General features: G+C 41.6%; 1 protein-coding gene across 1 annotated transcript in view; it reads right to left on the bottom strand.

The window, feature by feature from the left end:
- Positions 1-23,906, bottom strand: part of CCDC6 (coiled-coil domain containing 6) — a 98,427-nt gene that overhangs the window by 18,283 nt on the left and 56,238 nt on the right. The window contains exons 3-5 of the mRNA XM_087824410.1: positions 18,882-19,010; positions 3,167-3,270; positions 1,055-1,215 (exon numbers count right to left, since the gene is read on the bottom strand). Of these exons, the coding sequence (XP_087680536.1) occupies positions 1,055-1,215; positions 3,167-3,270; positions 18,882-19,010 (394 nt within the window). The remainder of the gene's footprint in view (positions 1-1,054; positions 1,216-3,166; positions 3,271-18,881; positions 19,011-23,906) is intronic.

Genomic DNA, 23,906 nt, shown 5'->3' with positions numbered 1-23,906 from the left:
GTGCAGCATTTTTCGCTAGCTCTACAGGAAGCATTAGATTGGCCCCTTGGAGAACTTATTGTTTCCAGAACCAGAAGGGCGGCTGTCAGAGCAAGTTGCCTTTCTTCTTCATAATAGGAAAGAAAGCTTCGCAGAACGGAGGATTCATAAGGCTTCAAAAATAATCAGTTAAGAGGGAACATTGTTTTTCAAAGGAAATGGCAATCCTCTCACATCTGGGGATATCAGCAGGGGGAATCCTTAAACAATAATCTACAGTCAAGAAAGTCCTTCAGCGGGAGTGATGGCTGGAAGACTTCCTGGCAGTTCAGCAATTAATAGAGAAGCCAGCCCTGGCCGCTGTGGCTTAGATGGTTGGGCCTCCCGTGCACAGAAAGGTTGGTTCCCAGTGAGGGCACATACCCCAGTTTCAGGCTCCATCCCAGGTAGCGGGCGTGCAGGAGGCAGCCAATCACTGTTATGCTCTCACATGGATGTTTCTCTCTCTCTCCCTCTCCTGTCCTCTCTCTAAAAATCAATAAACTATTCTTTTAAAAACAATCAAACAACAAAACAGAGAAGCCAGAGACATAGAGAAGGTACCAACCAAGTCCGACACCTCTGGGTGTTACTGACTCAGGCACAGAGAGATGGCACTCCTAGGGTGCCCTCTGCTGGCACACTGTCACCCCTGATCGCAAAAGAGTAGACTTACTCCCAGGAGTCAGCTCTTACCCTCTCTCACACAGAGCTCCCTAAGACTTAGGGGCTACAGCTTACGCGTCCCCTCTCTTCAGCCACCCTGCAATATTTAGTCTAAGAGACAGTCAACTGAGGATGACTTCCAATCAAAGTCCGAAGAGGTGGTTCCCAAATGATCCAAAGGTGACCTATACATTTTACATTCTCTTTCAGGTTTATGGTTAGAAAATACTGATGCCCAGACCCCACCCAAATCAATTAAGTCAGAATCCTTGATTAATACACATTAAATAGCAAAAGTCAGCAAAACCCTGTATTTGTTAAGTAGATTAACGTAGCAGACAGAAGACCAGTGACACCAGAGGTTACTTACGCTGTAACTGAGCAGCCCGCAGCTGCTTCTTCAGCCTCTCTACTTCATTCTTTAAAAACCGGATGTGGCGCATCATGTTTTCTGGAGAGTCGATCTCCATGGAGATTTCTCTAGGTGATGGGGGAGCTGAGACGGGCTGGTCTAATTTCTCCTGCAGGATTCTTTATGGAAAAAAGAAAAATTCCAACAATGAAAACCAGTTTGCCTCTGAAAGACAAAACAGCACACTAGCCGGAGTGTTTGTTTTAGCAGCAAGCCCCTGCAATGAATGAATTGCAGAACGAATTCACAGGGGTGCTTATCTCCTCTGCCCGTTTTACATGAACTTCTGGTCACCCTGACCTGGTATTCAGATCGAAAGGCAGAGCTGAAGGATCCACCCTCCATTTTCTTCCCTTAAATAAGCCACTGGTAATTAAGCATCCCTGGAAAAAATCTCTAACATTTGCTTCTAAATAGTCTGTCTGGCATACAGAAGGCATTCAGTTATCTGCTCACTGAAATGTTTGACATGTTGGTGAAGGATATGGAGAGACTAAAGGAATTTCACTCTCAATTCTTTTAATTGAAATTTATGAACTGATTGAAATTAATTGAAATTTATTAATTTTATAAATTAATTGAATTTATGAAATTTATGTACTATGAATCTCTGTGGACTTTGGCGTAACATAGAGACTCGACTTATAAAATTCCCTTCTGAAAAACCAATCCTGAGAGCATGGCAAACTGGCTGAGAGGCCCTTTGCTTCTGGCCATAGCTAAGGCAAAAAATTAAAAACAAAAAAATTATTAGGTTAATTATTGGGAGAAGGTAGTTCCACCTTCTCCACCAATTATTAGTTTGAAGCACATAAAATGCTTATTTATTATATTCAACAGCTTTTGACTTACAAAATGTCAATTTCATATTGCTCAACCCAATAATCTGCAATAATTTGGTATACATACACATATATGACCTCAACTGCGTCCCTGAAGAAAGACTGAATGGCAACAGATCTCCATGTTCCCTTTTATAGGATGCTGGTATTTTTGGTTTGGTTTTGTTTTTAACTTTTACCTTTAGGTTTGCCAATTGTGAATTAGGCCTGCCTTTGTTGAGTGAACTAGTATGTTAAATGTTGTTGTGGTCCTTACAACATTTATTATGTTAAATAATTTCTAATTCCATTTATTGGTACCACTACAATAATGCAAAACACAGCTGTTCAACTACAGCTTTAACTACTTCCCTATAGACACACAGTACCTCTATTTTCACTCTTCTTAACACCTGTGGTATGTTTCTATTTTGCAGATCTTGAGATGAACACAAAATGATTTATGGATGTTCATCCAAACCCAACACTTAGAGCAAAAGGACTTTGGTTAGCAAACAAAAGTTCCTGGCAAAGTAGATTAATGAACATTTTCAAGAAACTTCCTTTCTACACCCATCCATGCCCACACCCCCTGCATACAGAACTCCTCACCGTTCTTCAAGCCCTGCTCCAGCCACCCCGAAGTATGCAACACTTAGAAATAAGGACCTGACAGTATCTTGCATAGAGGGGTTCAAGAAAAGCTTGCTGTTGAATGACATTTCACATCCATGTACATACATTTAGTGCAAAGAATCCTAATCTTAAATATGTTCAAGCATTTCTTTACAGCAAGTGTTAAAAAAACTATTAGATGATAATTCTTCTATCAAAATCTCAGCCTTCCTAATGAAGTCCATTTTAAAGGTGTGTAATAACTAACGGCACAGAGTACATAAGCTATGCACTTGAGAAAAGAACTGGGGAAGCCAGTTCAATTGGGTAAAAAAGTTGAAACTACAACCATCCTTCAGAACAAGTTAAAGGTAAACAATAGCACCTTGGCTAATTTCTTCATGGCCTTTGAGAACCAAATGGCAATAAATTCTACTGGGACAATACGAAAGAAGTATAAAGAGGTGACCAACATGAAAAGAGGTCAGAAAGCTTTCAACTTTTTTTTCATTTGACAAATTAAATGACATGCATCAACCAAGGAATTAAACATCCCACTGTTACACAGCCACACCCAGAACAGCACCCTAGCCACACACACACACTGGTATTAAACAGCAAGACTAACACAAACCGCTTTTCAGCTTCAAGTTTATCCATTCTTTTCCAGAGACGATTAACTAGTGCTTCTTGTTCTTGTTCCAAAGTATTTTCAAGGTCAATCTTCTCTCTTCTCAACTAGAGGAAGGAAAAAAGTTTTACTGAGAATAGCAGGTCACTTAAACTTCATTAATCAGGCTTCTTGATTGGACCATTAGGACCTGTTTACTTGGAGAAAACGGCAAATGGCCAATTTTCTGGCACAGACACATTAAGTGCATCTAGTTCTTAAACTAAACTGAGAAAACCAAGACAGGTTCAGTGTCTGATGTTAAAGCTTAACTGCTATCTGGTACATCGTCTGTTTCGTCTTTATTCAAGGCACATGGAAAGTCTTCATGGAAGAGTGTTTGGAAGAGTTCTGCTTACTAGTCACACTAGGACTTACCTGAGTTTGCACCCCACCCCTCAGCCTGCCCCCTAGTTCTGCATGTAGTTCAACGTTCAGCCAAAAAGATCATATCAGTGTTTATATAAATAACCCAAACACCTGAAGACAATTCTACATACTGGTCAATGGGCGCACAGAAATGTGTCCCAAGATATAAAAACAGGCATAAAATGATCAACACCAAATTCACAATACTGATCACTTCTGGGGAGGTAGGAAAGAAGGGAGATTTGATTTGAGGGAAGGTATACAGTTGTGAAGAGAACCCCAAACAGCATTCGACTTCATATAAAGAAGCAAACTAGGAAAAACTCATTTAATCAATCAGTATTGAGAAATACGAAAATACTGAAAACAATGTCAGACGCTGGTTAATAAGGATGCAGCAGGGAACCAAGAAGTCAGAAATTTCTGCCTTCGTGGAACTTACATTTTAATGGCATCAAGATAGTAAATGAAACAAATTATATACTTGGTAGAGGGCGAAAAGGACACGAAGAAAAAGAGGGCTAGTGAGAAGAGAAAGTGCAATGAACAATAGGCTGCACACTGACAGGGAGAGGGAATGTGTTACATCACTTTTTGTACTTGTCTATATATCTGAGATATTAAATAACTTTAACAGGAATTTTCTTTAAAAAGAGAGAAAGGCTATGTTTCTGCCCCTACACTATCCCTGCAACCAAAAGCAATTCACCTTTTCCATCACTGAGTCAACAAATTATTTTTGATTGCACAGCTGCAAAAATGCCAAAGTGGCAGATTTCACATTTCCTTAGGAGGTCACAGAGGCAAGCTCCTCGCTGATCCAAGATCCCTGTATATGCAGTAAAGTGAGACCAATACTATGTATAAAATGCAGTCTCTTATAGCAACCAAAGTAGACTTTTCTCAACAAGCAAATGAGCCCAGATCACAGCCAGCTGAAAATACAGTTTCAAGATATTTTCTTTGCATGGTGGGAGGAGGGAAGAAGGGGTGGTGAGATGTCAGAATAAGTCAGATGCATTTTGTGCTGTGAAGCTGGGAGTAGACTAATAACGCACACGCGCTCATCAGAATGTTAAACAGTTCCTACCTGAAGCAATGAGGAAAAACCACGAAAAACCTCACAGAACTCCCATAAAATTTAGTGCTTCTGTGCCAACCACATTTTTGGCCAACCTTTGAAGTACAATTCACAGCCATTTTTTAAAGGAACAAAATTCTGAGAGATTTACTTATTAAGGGCCCTGTTCCTGTGTTTAACTAGAAGCATTACACAGGGTACTTGATAGGCAAGAAAAAACTCAAGCAAGGCCTCATTTTGTAGTAGAGAAACATGCTCAATTACTTCTCATTTTATAGTAATCATGCATAATGCTAATAGCTCTGAAAATCAAAAGCTAGACAAAGCTATCTTTGCCTGTGGATAACTTACCAAACACGTGGCTCTGGCAGGTGCTCACCTGCTGTGAGCATCAACATGCCCGTCTGTAAAATGAGAAGGCTGCCCTAGATGACTTCCGAGGTCCCTTCCAGGGCTGCCCATTCTATCTTTCTCTGTCGGCCTCAAGATGGCACCTGTCTTCAGTCTGAGCTAGCTCAGTCTCAGATGTTTAGATCTAGAAGCAGCGAGACAAATCATCTAAACCCACCCTTTCACTTTAGAGCTGAAGGAACCACTGATTGGCCTGAGATGTAACAGGCAAAGCAATAGCACCAGGATAGGAGTGGAAATCAGACACTACGGTGTCCAAAAGAGCTGGGTCCCGTCCAACCAACAAGTATAGAGGATCTTAAGGGGAAAGTAGGATTTGGGGTAAATTATGTTATGGTTTGTGAGTCTACCTTCTTTGCCAACAGTTCTTGGGAGTAGTAGCAGGGTAGGGGGCAGCTTCATGAGTCAGAGTATGAGGAAACAGATAAAAGAGGGCAGGACAAATGAGTTGAAAATGGACATGAATCTCAGCTTCTTCGGGTACCAGCTATCAACTGACTGCCCGCTTCAGCAAACCAAGGCTTCCTGGGGGTGAAACTTGGGACTGCTTTACCAATTTGCTCTCTTAATTTATTTCTATGAAGCAGGCCACTCAGGAGGCCCCAGCTCAGCAGCCTGGATTTGCGTGTTTCATCACATGGGCTGGCAGTGCTACAGGAATCCTCATTATTTAGCCCAAAAAGAACAGGGTTTCCTGTCTTGTTTCTTCAGCTTTAAAAATCTCAACTTTTCAGCATCGCTGAGTTCTCCTGGACATTAAGGGGCAGAGAAGTTAGAGGAAATGGCATTATTTATGATTATGATCAACTGCCCATTAAATTCTTTATCAGAGTTGCCCCTCCACCTCCTGCTCACTTAATTTCACAACCTATATATTTAGAGCCAAAGCACAGACACCAGTTCTGCCAATTCGGGTAGGAGAGTTTCAGTGCTTATTACATTGTCCTGATATGGAACAACATCAGACCTGGCAGTGTATGGTAAGTGTACAGGGTAAGTCAGAAATTCACGCTTGAATCACAACATCAGCCCAGTGACACATTGCTGTCATTATGCTGGTCTCTCTATCTGTAATACTCTGCCCTATTTCCTTCCCAATAATATCTGATGGCTTTTTAAATTTGGCGTTCATGCAATAGGCATCTGCTCATCCACACCAAACATCAGATTCTCAGGCTAACCCGAACCCCTCTGACTGCTTATTCTGGGAGCACCAATGGATACAGCAGATTTGTAGAACATACTCATTTGAAAGGCTGCTTTGTCATTAAGTCAGTTCAATGGACTGCCAAATTCTTCACTTCTCTTCAGTAGCTTTCCTTCTCATTACAGGTTAATTAACATCAGACCAAGAGTTCTTATTATAGTCCCCAAATAAATATAGAACTTCTTTCATGGATAAGTTTAGTGTATACTAATATAGCTGACTCATGTAAATTCATAGCCCTTCTTCTTGCCTGTGTCTTCTCAATGGGCAGATACTGACCTCCACCAAAATAGCAGAAAAAATAGCAGCTGAGAAATGGCTCCCAACACTATCAGATTTCTTTCACCATAGCATTTTTCCATTTAAAGAGAAGTGTGATGCTGGGGTGGAGGCAGAGGTTGGGGAAAGGAATGCTTGGTAAAAAGCCTACTGAGAACATTAGCCTAACCACTGTACTCAGCCACAGAATTTTGAAAGGTCATAGTGGATCTTTTCCATCTATTTTGAAAAGTGTATAATCATTTCTATGAGGAAATACATTTTGAACCCCAAACATGTGACTTGAAAAACAAATTTTGGGGTGAAGGGGATGAATGAAAAAGAGAAAGGGATTAAGACTGTACAAACTGACAGTTATAAAAAACAGTCACGGGGATGTCAAGTACAGCATAGAGAATATAGTCAATAATATTGTAACACTGGTGTCAGACGGGTACTAGATTTATCAGGGTAATCACTTTGTTAGTTATAGAAATGTCTAATCACCATGTTATACACCTGAAACTAATATTGTAGGTCAACTGTAATTGAAAAAAATTTTTTTATTAAAAAAAATAAAATTTTAGAAGGCAGCCCATTGCAACTAACCCAAGATAATACAGAGAGAGGCCCTGGCTGGTGTGGGTCAGTTGGTTAAAGTGTTGTCCCAAGCACTGAAGGGTCATGGGTTTGATTCCCCGTGAGGGCACAAACCCAGGCTGCAGGTTCGATTCCCGGTAGGGGTGGGTAAAGAAGGCAACCAATCGATGTTCTGATGTTTCTCTCCCACATCGATGTTTCTCTCTCCCTCTGTCTCCTTGCTCTCTAGAATCAATGGAAAACATATCCTTGGCTCACGATTAAAAAATAATAATAATAAATAAGTAAATAAATAAATAAGAAAAGCCCGTGGTGGGACTACCATATAAACCGAACACAGACACAAAGTTTGCTACAACATATAGTAAATAGCACTTAGAATGATGATGATATAAGGAGTGTACCTGATGTTTACAAAAAGAAATAGCAGAGTACTTCCTAGGATCTACATTAACCAAACTCATAGTTGGCTAGATTTTTTTTAACAGAAAGAGGCAAATCTTAAGAAAACAAATGGGTGATGGGGATTAACACAACAACCCCCCAAAACATTCTAGGTTAGGGAGTATCTGAAGACCATTAATAATTCAGCCTGATTTTCTATCAACTTATTATGTAATATCATAGATGTCCAAAGTGGTGACTCTGGAGGTATATCAGTATCATCTGGGAAAATAACAAGCACAATATTCAGAAAACGACATCAAAGTCAGAAAAATGAACACAGTTTTTGCAATGAACTGAATGTTTGTGCCTCCAACCCCTCCCCCCCAAAAATATGTGTATGCTGAAGCCTAAATCCCCATTTTGATGGTTTGGAAGTAGGGCCTCTGGAAGGTAATTAGGTTTAGTTGATATCATGAGGGTGGGGCCCCCAATATGAGATTAATGTCCTTTCTGAGAGTCATGAAAGACTTTGCAGCTTGCTGCTCTCGTGTGAGGATACAAGGAGAAGTAGGGAGTCTGAAACCCTGAAGTGGGCCCTCACTAGAACTACATCAAGCTAGCACCCTGATCTCAGACTTTAAGACTCCAGAACTGTGAGAAATAAATTTCTGTTTTTTATAAACCAGTATATACTATTTGTTATAACAGCTCAAATGGGCTAAGACAGTTTTGTTTCTAGTAAAGACGATAAAAGATCTTACCTCATTCCACCCTACTTTGCCAATACATATGAGTTAATCAAGGTTTTACATATATGGTGAGTCCTCACTTAACACTGTTGATTGGTTCTGTGACTTTAAGCAAAACAATGTAAAACGAAACTAATTTTACCATAGGCTAACAGATATAAACAAGAGTTAAGTTCCTACGGCATCTCATCAACATTATAAAGAACAGAGGTTCATCAAGGACCTGCTGAACATAGGAAAGAAGTGACTATAATAGGATTCATGAGGGAGCTATTGAAATATATCATGTACCACTGAAAAGAGATGAGAACAATGCATAGTGGTCCTTGCTCCGTGGCAAAGCCTTCACAAATTAAAGCAAGAGACAAGTAAAGCAAAACTTAAACACTGCCTCTGTTGGCATCTGTTCAGGTAATCGGTGGAATTTTGTGCAGCCCTGGCAATTCTCCTAGGCTAGAAAACATCTGACTCTCACCTTCTGGAACAAAATTTTAAGAAATCAAGCAGCCAATTTGTGTTACAGATGAGTTACGACAGGTGTTCACAGACCACAGAGTCCCTGAGGTACCCATTTGATTAATCAAGCTGAGGCTGGTTTCAGAATTAAAAACAAGTTCTAGGTCATTACCACAGCTTGTGCCATGCTGAGCACAGAAAGAGCCAATGGAACCTTGTCAGTGAAGGGTAAGAGGAAAGGAAAGAAAGGATGGTCACATTCAAGTGTAGGAGGTAAAAAATTACAGCTGAAATTTATCTATGTACCTCAGAAATATACTGCTAGAGGGAAAAAACATGCAAAAAGATTATAAAGAACTATATGTACAGCAAGATAAATAGGGCTGTCCTTTGGATGAAAGTAATCCGGGTGATAATTTATCTTCTTACCTTTTCCTACCCCCAGGCAATTTTTTAATGAAATTTACTATTTTTAATAAAAGAAAAAATGTAAAGACATCTAATCTGAAAAAATGTCTATTTCCTAATATAATTTAATAGTAATATAGGATGTTAATTTACATATATAAAATACAGAATGAGCCAATAACCTCTCAAAGGGTAAATAATAGTGAAGGCTTAGCTATCTGGAGGACTGAGAATTTTCCAGATTGCCCCGAGTTAAACTTCTTTACCACAGCTTACAACTGTTTTCTTCTCAAAACTTGTGTTCCTATAAAAATTAGATTTTTTTTTAAATGGATATAACTTCAGGACAACAATCTCCCATTAACATTAATGTGTGAAAATGACACTATTTTCTTGTTTACCAGCTCAATAAATTTTGCTTTTGTTCAATGATGTTGAGAAATGAAAGACACACTTATAATTACTCAGGTTTATATAGTTTCTGGACTTAAGTTTTCATCGCTTGGACACCAGCACAATATTAAACAAATTTGCATACTAGGTTTATAATTCTCAGGGACTTTTATCAAATAATTACTATTGGTGGAAAGCAGGTTTCAACATACGGGGTGGACATTCTTTTGCTACCATCAAGAGGGCAGCGGGGCCCGGCCGGGCGTGGCGCAGCGGCTGAGCGTCAACCTGGGATCCAGGCGATCGGGGTTCGATTCCCGGTCAGGGCACATGCCCGGGCTGCGGGCTCAATCAATGACTCTCTCATCACTGATGCTTCTATCTCTCTCTCTCCCTCTCCTTTCCTCTCTCTGAAATCAATAAATACATATTTAAAAAAAGAAAAAGTGCAGTGGAAAAGCCCTTGGGAAAGAAGTCATATTATTGTGTGTTACAAATACACGATTACATCAGTGACTACCATCTGTCCATTATTTAAAATAAGCTTCCTTAACAAAATAACATTAGGGAAACTTTTCTTGATGTGCTTTATCCAAAAGAGAAGTTCTTGGATAAAAGAAACCATTTCTTCCCAGTCGTTACCACACCTGTCCCACTGCCTTACACGGAGGCGTGAGGTTCCTTAGCCGTTCATTCATTTGCCACGGTTCGGCGAAGGGAGAATGCCTCTTCTAAATCATTCACCACATTCTTGTCTTGGTCATAAAGAAACAGGCTTTGTACATTTCAAAATTACAAGCAACTAGGGAGTCTCAGTAAAGTACCTCTGGGTTTTACTGCCCTTACTGCAGCACACCAGTGCCCTTCCCTGTAACAGGCAGTCTCCTCCGCCCACCCCCTGCGTGACCGAAATGCACGCTGTTGAACCATGATGAGGTTCCTCTTTACACAGGAAACACATTTTGAGTGTCTTCCCTGCCATCATGTCACATCATCTAAGAATTGATCCACGTGGCACGCAGTATCTAATGCTTCAAAATATTATCTGACAAGATGGCACACAGTGAGTTTTTGTACTTAATTGAAATGGGGTCTAAGGAAGGAATTCTAGGGATTTGGGCAAGGGGGGTGGGGGGAATCACATCCTGTGGAGAGTTATCTGTGTCCCTGATAGGGTTCAGAGTCTACTTTCAAAGGTCTGGAGTTGGGACCCCTTGGTTGGCTTCATGACATCCTGACAGCTCCTGGATTATAAAACAAATACACTGAAAAGTGAGCCTGCTGAAGCTTCGAGTACTGTGCATTGTCCCTAGTTTACCTGCTTCTAAGGTACCAAATCCCATTTACTTTTCCTTTATGCTCTGAGGCATTTTTCCCCCTTCCAAATAAACAGTAGGCAGAATGCTTGTATCTAAGCTTTTCAAGTTGCCCAAACATCCTCAAGGATTTGCTAGAATCAGATTCCCACCAAGCAGGCTTTGGGGTTTACTGTGTGCTATGATTATGTCTGGCTGTGCCCAGTGTAGCTCATCTGAATGTGCACACACAGGTTATTACATTTTACAAAAAAATTAAAAGCAGGGCATCAAATTATAATACACTACCGTTAAACAAAAAGAGCAGAAAGGGAGAGAAGAAAATGAAGAAAAAATATAAACAGCCATTGTTTGGGAGGTTTGTCGTCTAGGTAACGTTTTATCATTCTTATACTTCTATGTTTTCCAAATTTTCTTGAAAGAGCAATGGGTTACTTTCACAATGCAAACATTTAATAATAAAGATTCCAAGACTCCCATAACTTGAGACCAGTATTTGAAATCAAATGTCAAAGCATGCACAGTGGTCACTAAACTTCATCTCCTCAATGTAAGTGAACCCTCAAGGAACACGGTTGTTCTTTGAAAAAAATGGCACAGAGACACCAGCAGGTGCTGCTCAGAGCTATTGCCACAGACTTCTCCCTCTGCCGGGGGCCGCACGGGCCGCTGTTAGCATGGATAAAATTCTTGAAAATCCAGTCTGGTTACACTACCCATGAATTTAAGAAATACTCTGTTCCACAACAACCAAAATCAACCAAGGATGCAAACCTGAACATGAGCCACTGGCCACTCAGTTCACAGCTAAGTCACAAGGACACATCGATTATCTGTGTAACTCACTAGAGTCCGTCGCTGCAGCTACTAAACTGAGGAGCATCAGCACTGTACGCAGACAGATGTCAGTGTGGTTTGTATTTCGAAGGAACTAACTTCCAGACGAGCAAGGCAGCGCCCATCGTGTAGCCTTCACTAAGAACCACTGTTGCAGGAGCTAGAAACCTAAAACTTCCCTTTCTTCCTCACAAAACTTAAAATATATGCTTCCTTGATTCATTTTAGAAAAAAATAAAAATTAAATTTCGTCCTAAGGATTAAAACTCATCATTCTAAACGCCAGCCTCTGTGATTTGCTGCTTATACACGGTGAGAGACACGGGAGTAAGTGGGGGTGACCCCTGCAATGCCCCCGGAAGCCAGGGTCTGGTCAAGCCTCTGGTCAACTGATGCTGCCTACGGCTAAAGGTAACCACGGGCCCTGTCAGCACCGAGGCCTGCACAGCCCGCACAGCTCCACGGCAGCCTTCTGCATGACACTCGCCACCAATAGAAAGGCAAGCTTGTGCCCCCAAAGACACCATCCACGGACTGCCCCCCCCCTTTCCTTGTCTGCTAACAGAGGGGAGGGATTCAACTTCACATCTTCTTCATGAGTTTTCTGTTCTCAGAATCTCTACGCCATGCGGCAACTGCATTCACTTTTTATTGCATATCTCTTCTTCCATTTCTGTTCTCTCACAGCCCTGCTTCCCTGCAACGAGCGGGACTTAGCTCCGTCCAGCCCATGTGTATCAATTCACAAACAATTCACCCAAGTGCCAAGGAGCTTCGGGCACGTGGTCTGGGGAAAGGGGCTGCCATAGTAACGCTGCTCCTCTCCACCACAGCCCTGCACGGGGCATCTCTCAGCACCGTCCATGGGCTCCCTGGCCTCCCTAGGCCAGGCTCCATGAGGCCAGGGACCTTACTTAGCAGAGCTTGTGGCAGGTGGCAGGCACATAGTAAACGTGTGCACAATTAACGTAAGATGTGTGCCTGACTGCAGCATGGGGAACACGAACATCAAAGGGATGGGGTCACAGATGACATATGAGCACATAGATTCATAAATTAACAGATAACCAGGTGAAGGAAGGTGGCGAGACATCTCAGGCTCAAATAATGAGTATGCACATTTTCCCGGACATTTCTATAATATGTTATTTACCACATATAATAAGATTGTGTCATTTACCATAGACATTAGGTGGGCTCTTTCGTTATTAATGGCAGCAGCTACAATTTTTGGAGCTCTGATTAGATGTGAGTCACCAGGGACATGGCGGTAAGGTCAAGAGTGTGCCTTCCCTCCTTCACCTCACAGGGAATTTATAGGGAAGAAACAATTGTTTAACTTTTGCTAATTACTATTTGTGTGCCAAGTGTTACAAGAGAAGGACTGAAAGTTAGGAAATACTTTATAGCACAGACCCCCAAGTGGCAGGAGGAGAAAGGCAGGAAGACTAACAAGGAGAAAGAAAGTAGCCCAGGCAGAGGGGAAGCGGGTCCGCGGAGATCGGGGGCACGAAAGCACTGGGCACATCAGAGCATATTTTTCAAACTGCAGGTCACAACCCACTGCTGGATTGTGAAGTTAGTTGAGTCAGTTGTGGCCTACATTTTGCTAAAAATGAAATAGGATTGAATGGAAAATCAGTGCAAAGGACATAAGGTTGTCTGATGAAGCCTGTCCCAGTCACATATACAGTTACAAAAACATCGGTGCCCTGGGTTACCACGTAAACTTATTTCTGGCTGAGCAGCCCACACTGGAACAATATGCATGGAGAGTGAGGAGAGGCGCAAGGGAAGATTAATCCTCCCAACAAACATATAGGTTAGATACTGTGTCAGTTTCACAACAGAGATCAAACTGCTTGCCTGAGATCACCCAGCTTATCCAAATGCGAGGAAGATTTGAACCTAGAGAATATTGTCCCTAAAGTACACAGGCTAAAATACTCCCGGTACAAAGGGATGCTAAAGAGTGAAATTACCATTCCAGTCCTAATCCAACCTTTAGAGATGGGTACGTGTGGCTCTGAAAGGAAAGGACATCTCGGATAGGAAAACATACCTCAAATTACAGGAATAACTGAGAAAATGACACTGGAGGGTGTCTGGAACATGGCAGGCAATCCTGTTCATCACGTGTTAGCTGGATTACAGGACCAATTCTCTACTGATTGATTCTGGCATTTTGCTAGTGCACTACTTAATAAATGGTTAAGTATGTAGTGCACCTATTTACGGCTTCCGTTTTCTTCTTTCCCATAAGATAATTCTCTGAGCCAGGTGCACAGAGGGCCCTCATATCCCGAGTTGAACTCACTTAATAAGCTAACGTGTGCTTTCTAATGCTAGTCACCCTTGTCCAGAGAAGAACAAAAATCCTTCCTAGTTGGCAGAAACCATTCAGATCAAGATTTCTTGACACAGAGAACATTCCAAGTTCTAAATGTTCTTACCTCGGAAAATGTAAATATCAAATAAGTATCTCACAGTGAACATATGTGAACAGAAGTTTTCAATAAGGACCATCAGTGTTTGTTCAAGAGCGCCCAGTAGCACTGAAGTCATGCTGACTAGACTAAACCAGCTCATTAGACTAATACTATCAGTGCTGCAAAGACCTCATGATTTTACATTATTCTGAACATGCTTTTTTACATCTGCCTATAAATTGTCTTTAGGAGTTAAGCATTCAGGATGCTAAATAAATGGCCAAAAAGGTAGCTAAAATATTAAGAACTCCTTAGCTGTGTAATTTGAGGAATGCTTCTTGTTCTCTGTCTGGGTTTCCATTTCTGAAAAAGCAGTGTAAGCAGGTCAGGACACTTACAAGCCAACTTGGTCTATCACCAATTGGCGAGTCGCACCAAGCCGCCTCCTCTGCAGCAAGTTCTGGGGGAGAGGCAAGGGGAGCAGGAGGCCACTGTCCCAAATCCTGGGAGGAAACCTGGTGCCCCTGCCTCTGAATATCCTTGTGATTTCCCCATTGTCTCATGTCTCCACTAGGGTCTGGGGAAAAGGGTAGTCCTCCCTGAACACAGCCTTCCAGCTCTAAAATCCTATGAACTCATATATTGCAAAACACCAACAGAACAGCCAGGTATAGCTCAGAGACATTGATGATTATCAAGCTGCTAACATTCCCTATTTGAAGAATAAAAGGATCCCAGATTCTGGGTCAAAGAGAAGAAGAAATGCTATCTGACTAATTAAGTGTCCATGCCAAAGGCCTGACTTCTGGGGAGATAAACTACAATGAGGGCCTTCTGGCATGTGGGTTAGTTGGGGCCTACTTTGAAAAAAAAGCCCAAGACTGAGTCTCAAACCCCATTAAGTTCTGCTTTACAGAGAGTGGGCAGGTGCCTATTTAAAAACCATTACAATCCAAGCTACACCTTTAAAACAAACATGTTATGGTCAACACAAATCCCTGGTAGAAGGCCTTCCAATATCCCTTCTGCAGGTTCAACCCATTGGGTTCAAAATAAAGATTATTTGTAAATTAACAGCAGCACCCACCTCATGCTGAGTGTTTATATAGCAGGCATTTTGTGAATCACCTTGCACTCTCTCCCATTCGTGGTATCTAACACAAGTTTGCTATCATTGCCATTTTATAGGTAAGGAAACTGAGGCTCAAAGGTGAACCAGCTAGGACAACAGGATAGCCAAAGGCAAAAGAATGAATCTGGATCCCAATCTCAAACTATATATAAAAATTAACTCAAAATGGATCAAAGACCTAAATATAAGAGCCAAAAGTATAAAACTCTAAGAAGAAAACATAGGGATAAGTCTTCATAACCTTTGATTTGGCAATGGATTCTAAGATATGACACCAAAAGCAAAAGCAGCAAAAGAAACAGACAAACTGGACTTCACCAGAATTAAAAACTTCTATGCTTCAAAGCAAATTATCAAGAAAGTGGAAAAAAACACACCAAACCCCCACACACAGAATAGGAGAAAATATTTTCAAATGATGTATCTGATAAGGCACTTGTATCTAGTATAAGGAACTCTTACAATTCAATAATAAAAAGACCTCGAATAGCCACTTTTTGCAAAGAAGATATACAAATGGCTAATAAGCACCTGAAAAAATGCTCAACATCATCAGCCATCAGGGAACTATAAAACCACAAGGAGATACTACGTCACGTTCACCAGGATGGCTATAATCAGTATGGTGCAGCCACTTTGGAAAACAGTCTGGCAATCCTGGCAAAAGGTAAACATAGAGTTACCATGTAACCCAACAATTCCACTCCTAGGCATGTACCCAAGAAAAGTGAAAACAGATGTCCATACAGAAAATTGTATATGAATGTATACAGCAGAATTATTCATAATAGTCTAATGGTTAAAACAACCCAAATGTCCATCAAATGATGACTGGATAAACAAAATGTGGAACATCCATACAGTGGAACATTATTTGGTCAGGAAGGAATGAAGTACTGACACATGCTACAACATGGATAAAAACATTATGCTAAGTGAAAGAAGCAAATCACAAAAGGCCACATACTATACGATTCCATTCATATAAAGTATCTAGAATAGGCAAATATACAGAGACAGAAAGTGGAATAGTATTTGCTTAAAGGGGAGAGGGGACTGAATAACAGCTGAAGGATACTAGGTTTCTTTTTGAGCTGATGAAAACTTTCTAAAATTGGTTGTGGCTATGGTTACACAACTCAGAATATGCTAAAAAAATCAATGGATTATACATTTTAAATGGGTGATTTGTATGGTATGTGAATTATATCTCAATAAAGCTGCTACCAAAAAAGAAAGTAAGCTACGACATTAAGCAGAGGGAACAGGTTCACATCTGGTTCCTTACAAGTACCATGCCCAGGCCCTGAACACTACACTGAGCTGCCTTCCAAAATAGAAAAGACGGCTCTTCAGTCACCTGTCGAAATCCGCACTTCTACCAACAAAGCAGGTAGGGCATGAGGCAAATTGAAAAAATCACCTTCAAATAGCTTATAATTTGTCAGATAGAGGAGCAAGGGCATTTACTACACATATAATACAGATGATAATCCCAAGAGATGACCACAGAGAGGGTCAGATCACATCCATGAAAACATAAAGGAGATTTATTTCCACTGGAGGGAAGAAAAAAACACATTTCCCCTAAACACTAACTAAAATTTTTTATAACCAAACAAAATACGGAATAAAATCTGCAACATTTCATCATCCTGGACATATCCAAAACAAAGGGTTTATTTCTAGTAAAGGGTTATTTTTTTCTAGTAGCAAAGCACGTGCTTTATTTCTAGTAGCAAAGCACATATTCCACTGTAGAAATCCATTTCTTTACTGTTGCGGTCTGAAATAATAAAAATGCACTAAGTCACTAACTTAGAATGTATGCCTTGGACCTCATTTTAAAGGGGTTCAGTTACTGAAGTCGCCAAAGAGTCTTAAGGGGGTGCAGCAAAACCACCCTCTCTTGGGGGCTCTCAGATGAGACTGACCTCTCTCTGACGCTAGACCACTACCTCCCCCTTGTGGCCACCGCTACACCCTGGCAGTTACAGCCCTAGTCCCAAGGTCTCCTTAGGAGCCTGTGAACAAGAGCGATGCTGTTCACATTACTGACCACCATCCCTGTGAAGGCCCTGACCAAGTGAAGTTCTCACAACACCACCTACTATGAGAATTTCACTTGGTTAATTCTCTACTAACAAGCACCACTAACAAGTACTTGGCGTATCAGGGACTTAACAAGAATCTTCAAAGCTTTAACCTGAACAGGACTAACTGGCTATTGCCTATCCTGGGAATTAAACAAGTGACCTTTGGAACAAAATGTTTTTAAACTGTGTGAGGAAGAGGAGCCTTCTAAATTTAGATACTGCACCTGAATTCTGAAGATAAGTGGTAAAAATAGATTACTCTGAATATGTATAAAAAAGCGCCAACCCTTGGGAATGGGATAGAGGAAAATTTTTTAGGGCCATTATTCACAGTCATGGAAAACCCAGTAACGTTCGTCCCTTTGGAGTATAGGTAGGTACAAGGATAACACGCAAAGTCAGCCAGGTAACTTTCAAACAAACCCTGACCTCTCCTCAAACCTCACACTCCCATCACCATTCATTCGCAGGCACAATGATGACGCTGGAGTGTTCTAGGAACCAGTCAGCATGGACACATAGAAGGAGGCGCAGAGGGGCCCTAAAGGTGGGATAAATCAGACAACTTTGCATGGAAGGGTTAGACAAATCATCAAAATGGCAATCAGGATCCAAGTTACAAAGAACCGAAAGACATTATTCAATATATTGAATTTTACACGGAAACCAGCTAACGGTACACTGTGGTCAGCCTCTTACCTGTCTCAGGGGAAATCAAGTTTCAGGACACAAGAATGGAGGAAAAGCACCGGGGGGATGTAGGCCAGGGATTTACAGGTGATTCTGTCTGACACCCCAACCTGTGCGGACCAACAGCATCTGCCCACAGTTCTGGGTGCTGCAGTCTAAGGACCAGACTAGACTCCCACGGCAAGGACGTGGCCAAATACCAACGTCTGCCAAGGGCAATGGACAAAGGGATTGTGCGCTTACTGTCTACCTTTTCTACCTTTCTAAGCTGGTTACCATTCCTGATTAGTTCTTCCTTCTCTGTTTACAAGTGGAAAACCTGAGCCCAGAGAAGTTAATGAAGTTAATTCAAGGTCACAGAACTAGTTAGTGGCTGAGTCGGATGCACAACCAAGCCTCTGACTCCATATCTGAATCCACAAATCTAGGTGGGAGAAGACAGGGTTCATATAAAGTTACAAATAACTAAAAAAAGAATAATAATAATAATGCTAATGTTTGTTCTGAGAAACCTTGAAATAGAAGCAACACTGTCTCAGGAACTTTCACAGAAACTATCCTGTGGTTAAAAACACATTCTTCCCCCTTTGCAAAAAGGAACCTAATGTTTCCTGCATATAAGTCAGTACAACACAACACATCTACTGAAAGTTTATTAACTGAGGTCAGAAAAAGAGAAAGTGTGTGAGAGTGAGCAGGTGCTCTGCAGACCTTTGATGCCCGCTTCAGAAATGAAGTCTCCACTGTGGGAAGGGAAAGCTGAAAGATGTTTTTCACTTATATTCCTCGAGGTATCTTAGAGCCTGAAAGAACAGTTGATACGAGGAGGAAAAACTGAGGAGCGAGCTTTAGGTGCTTACCTGCTCTAATGTCAGCTGCTTAGAAATGGTGTCATTCTCCAGTTTTTTAATTTTCTTCATCAGCTTGTTCACCTGGAATTCCTGCTCCTGTTCCAGGTGCTGTTCCAGTTCGGCTTTCTCATGCTGCAACTGGAAAGTGGAAAACACACACATGCGGAGATCAACACGCTCAAAGCCGCGGGAGCCACGGCTCCAAAAGCTGGTGACACCGAGTACGAGACGTCACTGCGATTACGTTCCTCACTTCTGCTCACACTGACGTGGGCCCGGTAACCTGCTCCCCGCTGGCACCCTAACTCACAACCAGCTTACACTGCGCATACACGGGCTCTCGATTTGAGCCAAAGGCGGAGAGATGGAAGGGCAAATTCCTATGAGCATCAAACCGCGATTAAATACAGATCAACTTTATAAAACGCAGGCGGTTGCCTCTGTAGAGAGGAACCAGGAGGCTAGGGAATGAGGTAAGGAAGGAAGCTCACTTTTTAACATATAACCACAGGCATAAAAATTAATAAATTAAGAAAGAAATCTCGTACTGTCAGTTTTTATTAAATGAATTACACACTAACTCAGATTTATATAATGTATGATGTAGAGAGGGAAGAAATGTTAACAATTGCAACACATACTTACTAAATTATTCTGAATGCTATTTCCCAATGTACTAGAGAGCATGCTTTGGCAAAAATAAGTACAATTCATTAGCTTTCTATAATGAGATCGTGCATCACACCTCCTACCATCTTTCCTAAAAACCAAGGCGGAAAGCCTTATTTATGCAATTAAATAAGCTGAAAGAGAAAATATATATATATATATATTAAAAAAAAAAATTTACTCCAACCTTCGAAACTAAAAGGGAGAAACAAATCCAGTGGGCACATGACAAGAGGGGTTTTCATTAAGAACTATGCAGTTTCTGAAGTTCTCATTTTGGGGGATGGGGGGTTCCTGAACCACGGTAAGGACTAGAAGAAACAATGCCCACAGGGCCTGATGTTTTCAGAACCAAGGAGAGATGAAGTCAAAATTATCAAAGGACAATGAGCACATCCAGTTTTATTTAGTTTACGATGACGCTGCTCCCTAGTTTCACCTTCAAATCCATTTCTTTGGGCAGACGCCGTATACCAGGTTCTTCACCCGCGCTAGGCAGGCACGATCACCCCCATTTTATATGTCACAAAGTAGATTACTGGACCAAGGCAATTCAGCTGGAAAGCAGCAGAACCTGGGACCCAAACCCTGTTCTGAACACCACACCTGTGTCCTCCCACCGATCGAATCCTGAGCAAACCTAAGCGAGGTTGACTTCAGACTCCTCCACCCACTAATGCCTAGGACACGCTTGGCCTTGAAAAGCCAAATGATTAAATGCAAAAAAATGAGCCATCCTGGCTTGCCCAGGGGAGGGCTACATCTCTTTGTAAACTCTGCAGACAGTGTGATGGACAACAGAGCAAGCTCATCAGGACCTGATCAGCCTCAAAACGGCTACCTAACCCTCTCCACATTTGACAATTTTGGTTAAATTGTCTGAAAAGCATATATTTGATTAAAAACAATTTTTTTTTTTTTTAATTCAACATTTTCTTCTAACACTGGAAATGTTAACTAAATAGATGCTGGTTTTCCTCCAACTGTTTTTGATGTACAACTCCAAAAAGAAAAGCTGGTCAACCTTGCAGGGACCCAGAAAAAAGCAGATGTGAGGAGGTGCTTACAGTGACAAGTCTATTTTTAGCCAGCTCTTTACAACTCAGGTTCTGCAAGATCAAGCAGTAATTAAAAGAGCTAAGAAGAAGGGACAGAGAACAAGAAGAGTGCCTGGCATTTCAGACACAAAAAACCCAAACGGGAAAAATATGACTTATGAGGGAAAACCCCCAGCAAAACGTGTACATCTTCATCTATACTTTTACTCTTCACACATTATCTATGTGTCATTTACCTGTGGATACTATGCTAATGGTAGGTAAGATCTATAGTTAGTATATTATCCTTACCCTAGAACAGTTTATCACCACTAAGCTCAAATGAACTTGGGTCTTACAACCTTTAAATCATTTGCCAAAGCTTTTTTGTTGTAGCTGTGTTTTCCTCCAATATGTTTTCAATTGCTGCTATTTTTTAAAAAAATGTTTTTATTGATTCTAGAGAGAAGGGAGACAAAAACATCGACACCAACATCGATTGGCTGTCTCCTGCACGTCCCCTGCTGGGGACTGAGCCCCCAACCTGGGCGTGTGCCCTGACCTGGAACTGAACTGGGACCTCCTGGTGCATGGGTCTGCAACGCTCAACCACAGGGCACACCAGCTGGGCAACTGCAGCTATTTTTATTTGAAAGGAAACCCCCCCCCTTTTTTTTCCCAGTTAGGCTTCTGTCCTGAGGGAAATTAACACAATAAAGGATGCAATCTAAAGTTGAAAAATCTCTTCCCCAACAAACAGCATTTGTCACAGAATATTAATCTGAGAGAAGAGGAGGTTTCCATTGGCTTACCAGAAAATATTCCTATCTGGACAGATGGTCTCATACTATCAATATCTGATTAATAAAGTCTATAAAAATCTCTCAATTTTAAGAAGTTTTTTCCCCTCTCAAAAGCTATACCCCAAGGAAAAATTGACAGTAAAGCTGCTGTTACCAGAACTCAAGTAAGGTCCCTGGGTTACACTAAACCATTTGGAATATATCAAGTCATCCCGAGATCTGTTTGCCAAAAACTCGGTTTTCATCTTCCCCCAAAGACAGCTGAAACGAACAGCTTTGCTGCCTGGCGCGTCCTGCCATCTCCCAGGTGACATGCACTGTAGAAGCAGGGCATAAAGTTTCTGAACAGAACACGAAGAACAGAAAATATGCTTCTTCCTTGGAACAAAGAATCCAGCAATAAAAAGAGAAACACAGAAATACCCCCCACCCCTCAAAAAGCAATCGTGAGACGAGAGTTAAGATGAACAAGGGGGGGGGCAGAGCAAGGGAAGGGATCTTGAGGAAACTGATACCCATAGAGTTTGCCTCATTACGGTTTGCCTGAGAAAAAGTCAGAAACTGTTTGTGCTTTAAATAGATGCCATGCAAATTCAAACCATTTGGCCCCACAGGGCTTAAACCAATACCCTGAATTCACCTATTTTAATGCTGTAGTTCATGACACTACAAACAAAAACCCCAAAAGGAAGCCTAGTTTAGGCTGACCCAAGACTATCAGAAATGAACTCCAGCCCGGCAGTGTGGCTCAGCAGAGTGTTGACCTATGCACCAGGAGGACCTGGTTCGATTCCCGGTCAGGGCACAAGCTCTGGTTGCAAGCTCAATCCCCAACAGGGGGTGTGCAGGAGGCAACCCATTGATGTTTATGTCAATGTTTCTATCCCTCTCTCCGTCTCCCTTCCTCTCTCTCTAAAAACTCAATAAAAACATATTTTCTAAAAAAGAAATAAACTCCAGTTTCATCTCAGAGTAGCGCCTTGAATATGGGCGTAAAATTCAAGGCATGATTTTCAATATCTAATCAAAGGTCTTAATGCTTTTATGAGCAATTTTAAATCTTCCAAGGAGGTCAGAGATCCTGGACTAGAACAAAAATAATTCAAACTAAGGAGTAAATAGTCAAGCAAATTCTATTAATGTGTTTAAAATACAACTCATGTGTTTGCCTTAAATATACCAAAAGCAAAATGCTTGCTTAGGCAGATTACGCTTTTTTCTTTTTTTCAAAATCAGAATTTGCTGTAAATGCACTTTTTATAAAGTACATCTCAAACATTATAGAATAGTCTTATTTGTGCAATATATTGTTAACATTAACAAAAAAGGAAGCCCTGTGAAACTGAATCACATTACATAGCAGAGGATCCACTGCGGTACAGCACATTTTCACTGGAAGTAGGATTATATAAATAAAGACTTGTTCCTTCGGAATCAGCATGAAAAATATACTAACATAACTGAAAAAGCCATAAACAAAGATATAACTATAAATGTGTAAAATCCGAATGACTACTAAAACTTGGGGATTTTCTTACTGTATCTGATTATATGTGGAGTTCCAAAGCAAACTTCCAGCCCATTAAAAAATACAAGGACTGTATAGCATTAATTTGACCGAAAACATGCCAGCCATAAGCATCATTCAATCTCAGTAACTGTTGTCTTACCATTTACAAGGGCTTTCTGGAGACATTTCCGTGATCCAGTCCTCTTATATAAGAGTCTCAGGAACTCGCTACATTTATTCTGGACAGTTCTCTCTGGCAGGCGGAGGTGCCGCAGATCGTTCACCTGCGAGAAGCCCCGGAGGTGCACACGCAGGGGCCGGGGAGGCAGGCCAGCGCGCGGCCGGTGTGCCAAGTGTGTCTGCAAGTCTGGGCTGGTTGTCGATCCAGCCCAGGACAAGTGAGGCGCGCCTTCTGGCCACCAGCCTCAGGACCCAGCTTTCTCAAAGCAACTTGAAAATAAACTCAAGAGGCCCCTACCTCTGTTTTCACTCATCAACCCTCCTATTTCTCTCTGTGTACTAACCACAGTCCCACAACCATCTGCACTCGACCAAGTAAAGGCCACCATAAGACAATAGCTACATTAAGTCGTTGGGCTGTCAACAATTATCACGTTATTAACACAAGCTTTGAAGGGAAGTTCAAAGCTATCTCTCTGAACACTGAGTCTCTCGAAAGCCAACTTTTCACAACTGCTCTGCTGAGCAGCCTCCCACCTCACTCAGAACGTCAGCACTGAATGCCTGGCGGCCCACACTGATCCCCACCTCCTCCCCCGTTACCGGTGCCGTTATTCTCAGTCAACACTTCCCATCCCGCCCGCTACCCGATGGCACCCTCTTCTTTCTGTGCTCACACCCGTCTGGAGCAGGGCTCCCATTCCTCCTCACCGGGCCACTGCTGAAGCTCCTGCCCCATCTCCCCAGACCCAGCATCGGTCATCCTAGCAGACAAACCCTACCACTTCCACACCCTGCTCAAAACCCTCCTAAGGCTCCCTATGACTTAACTTGT

Source organism: Miniopterus natalensis, chromosome 14 (genome assembly GCF_054644295.1).
Source record: "Miniopterus natalensis isolate mMinNat1 chromosome 14, mMinNat1.hap1, whole genome shotgun sequence".
NCBI classification, from domain to species: Eukaryota; Metazoa; Chordata; class Mammalia; order Chiroptera; family Miniopteridae; genus Miniopterus; species Miniopterus natalensis.
The sequence above is the reverse complement of the archived record's forward strand: the minus strand, read 5'-3'. Positions and strand labels throughout refer to the sequence as shown.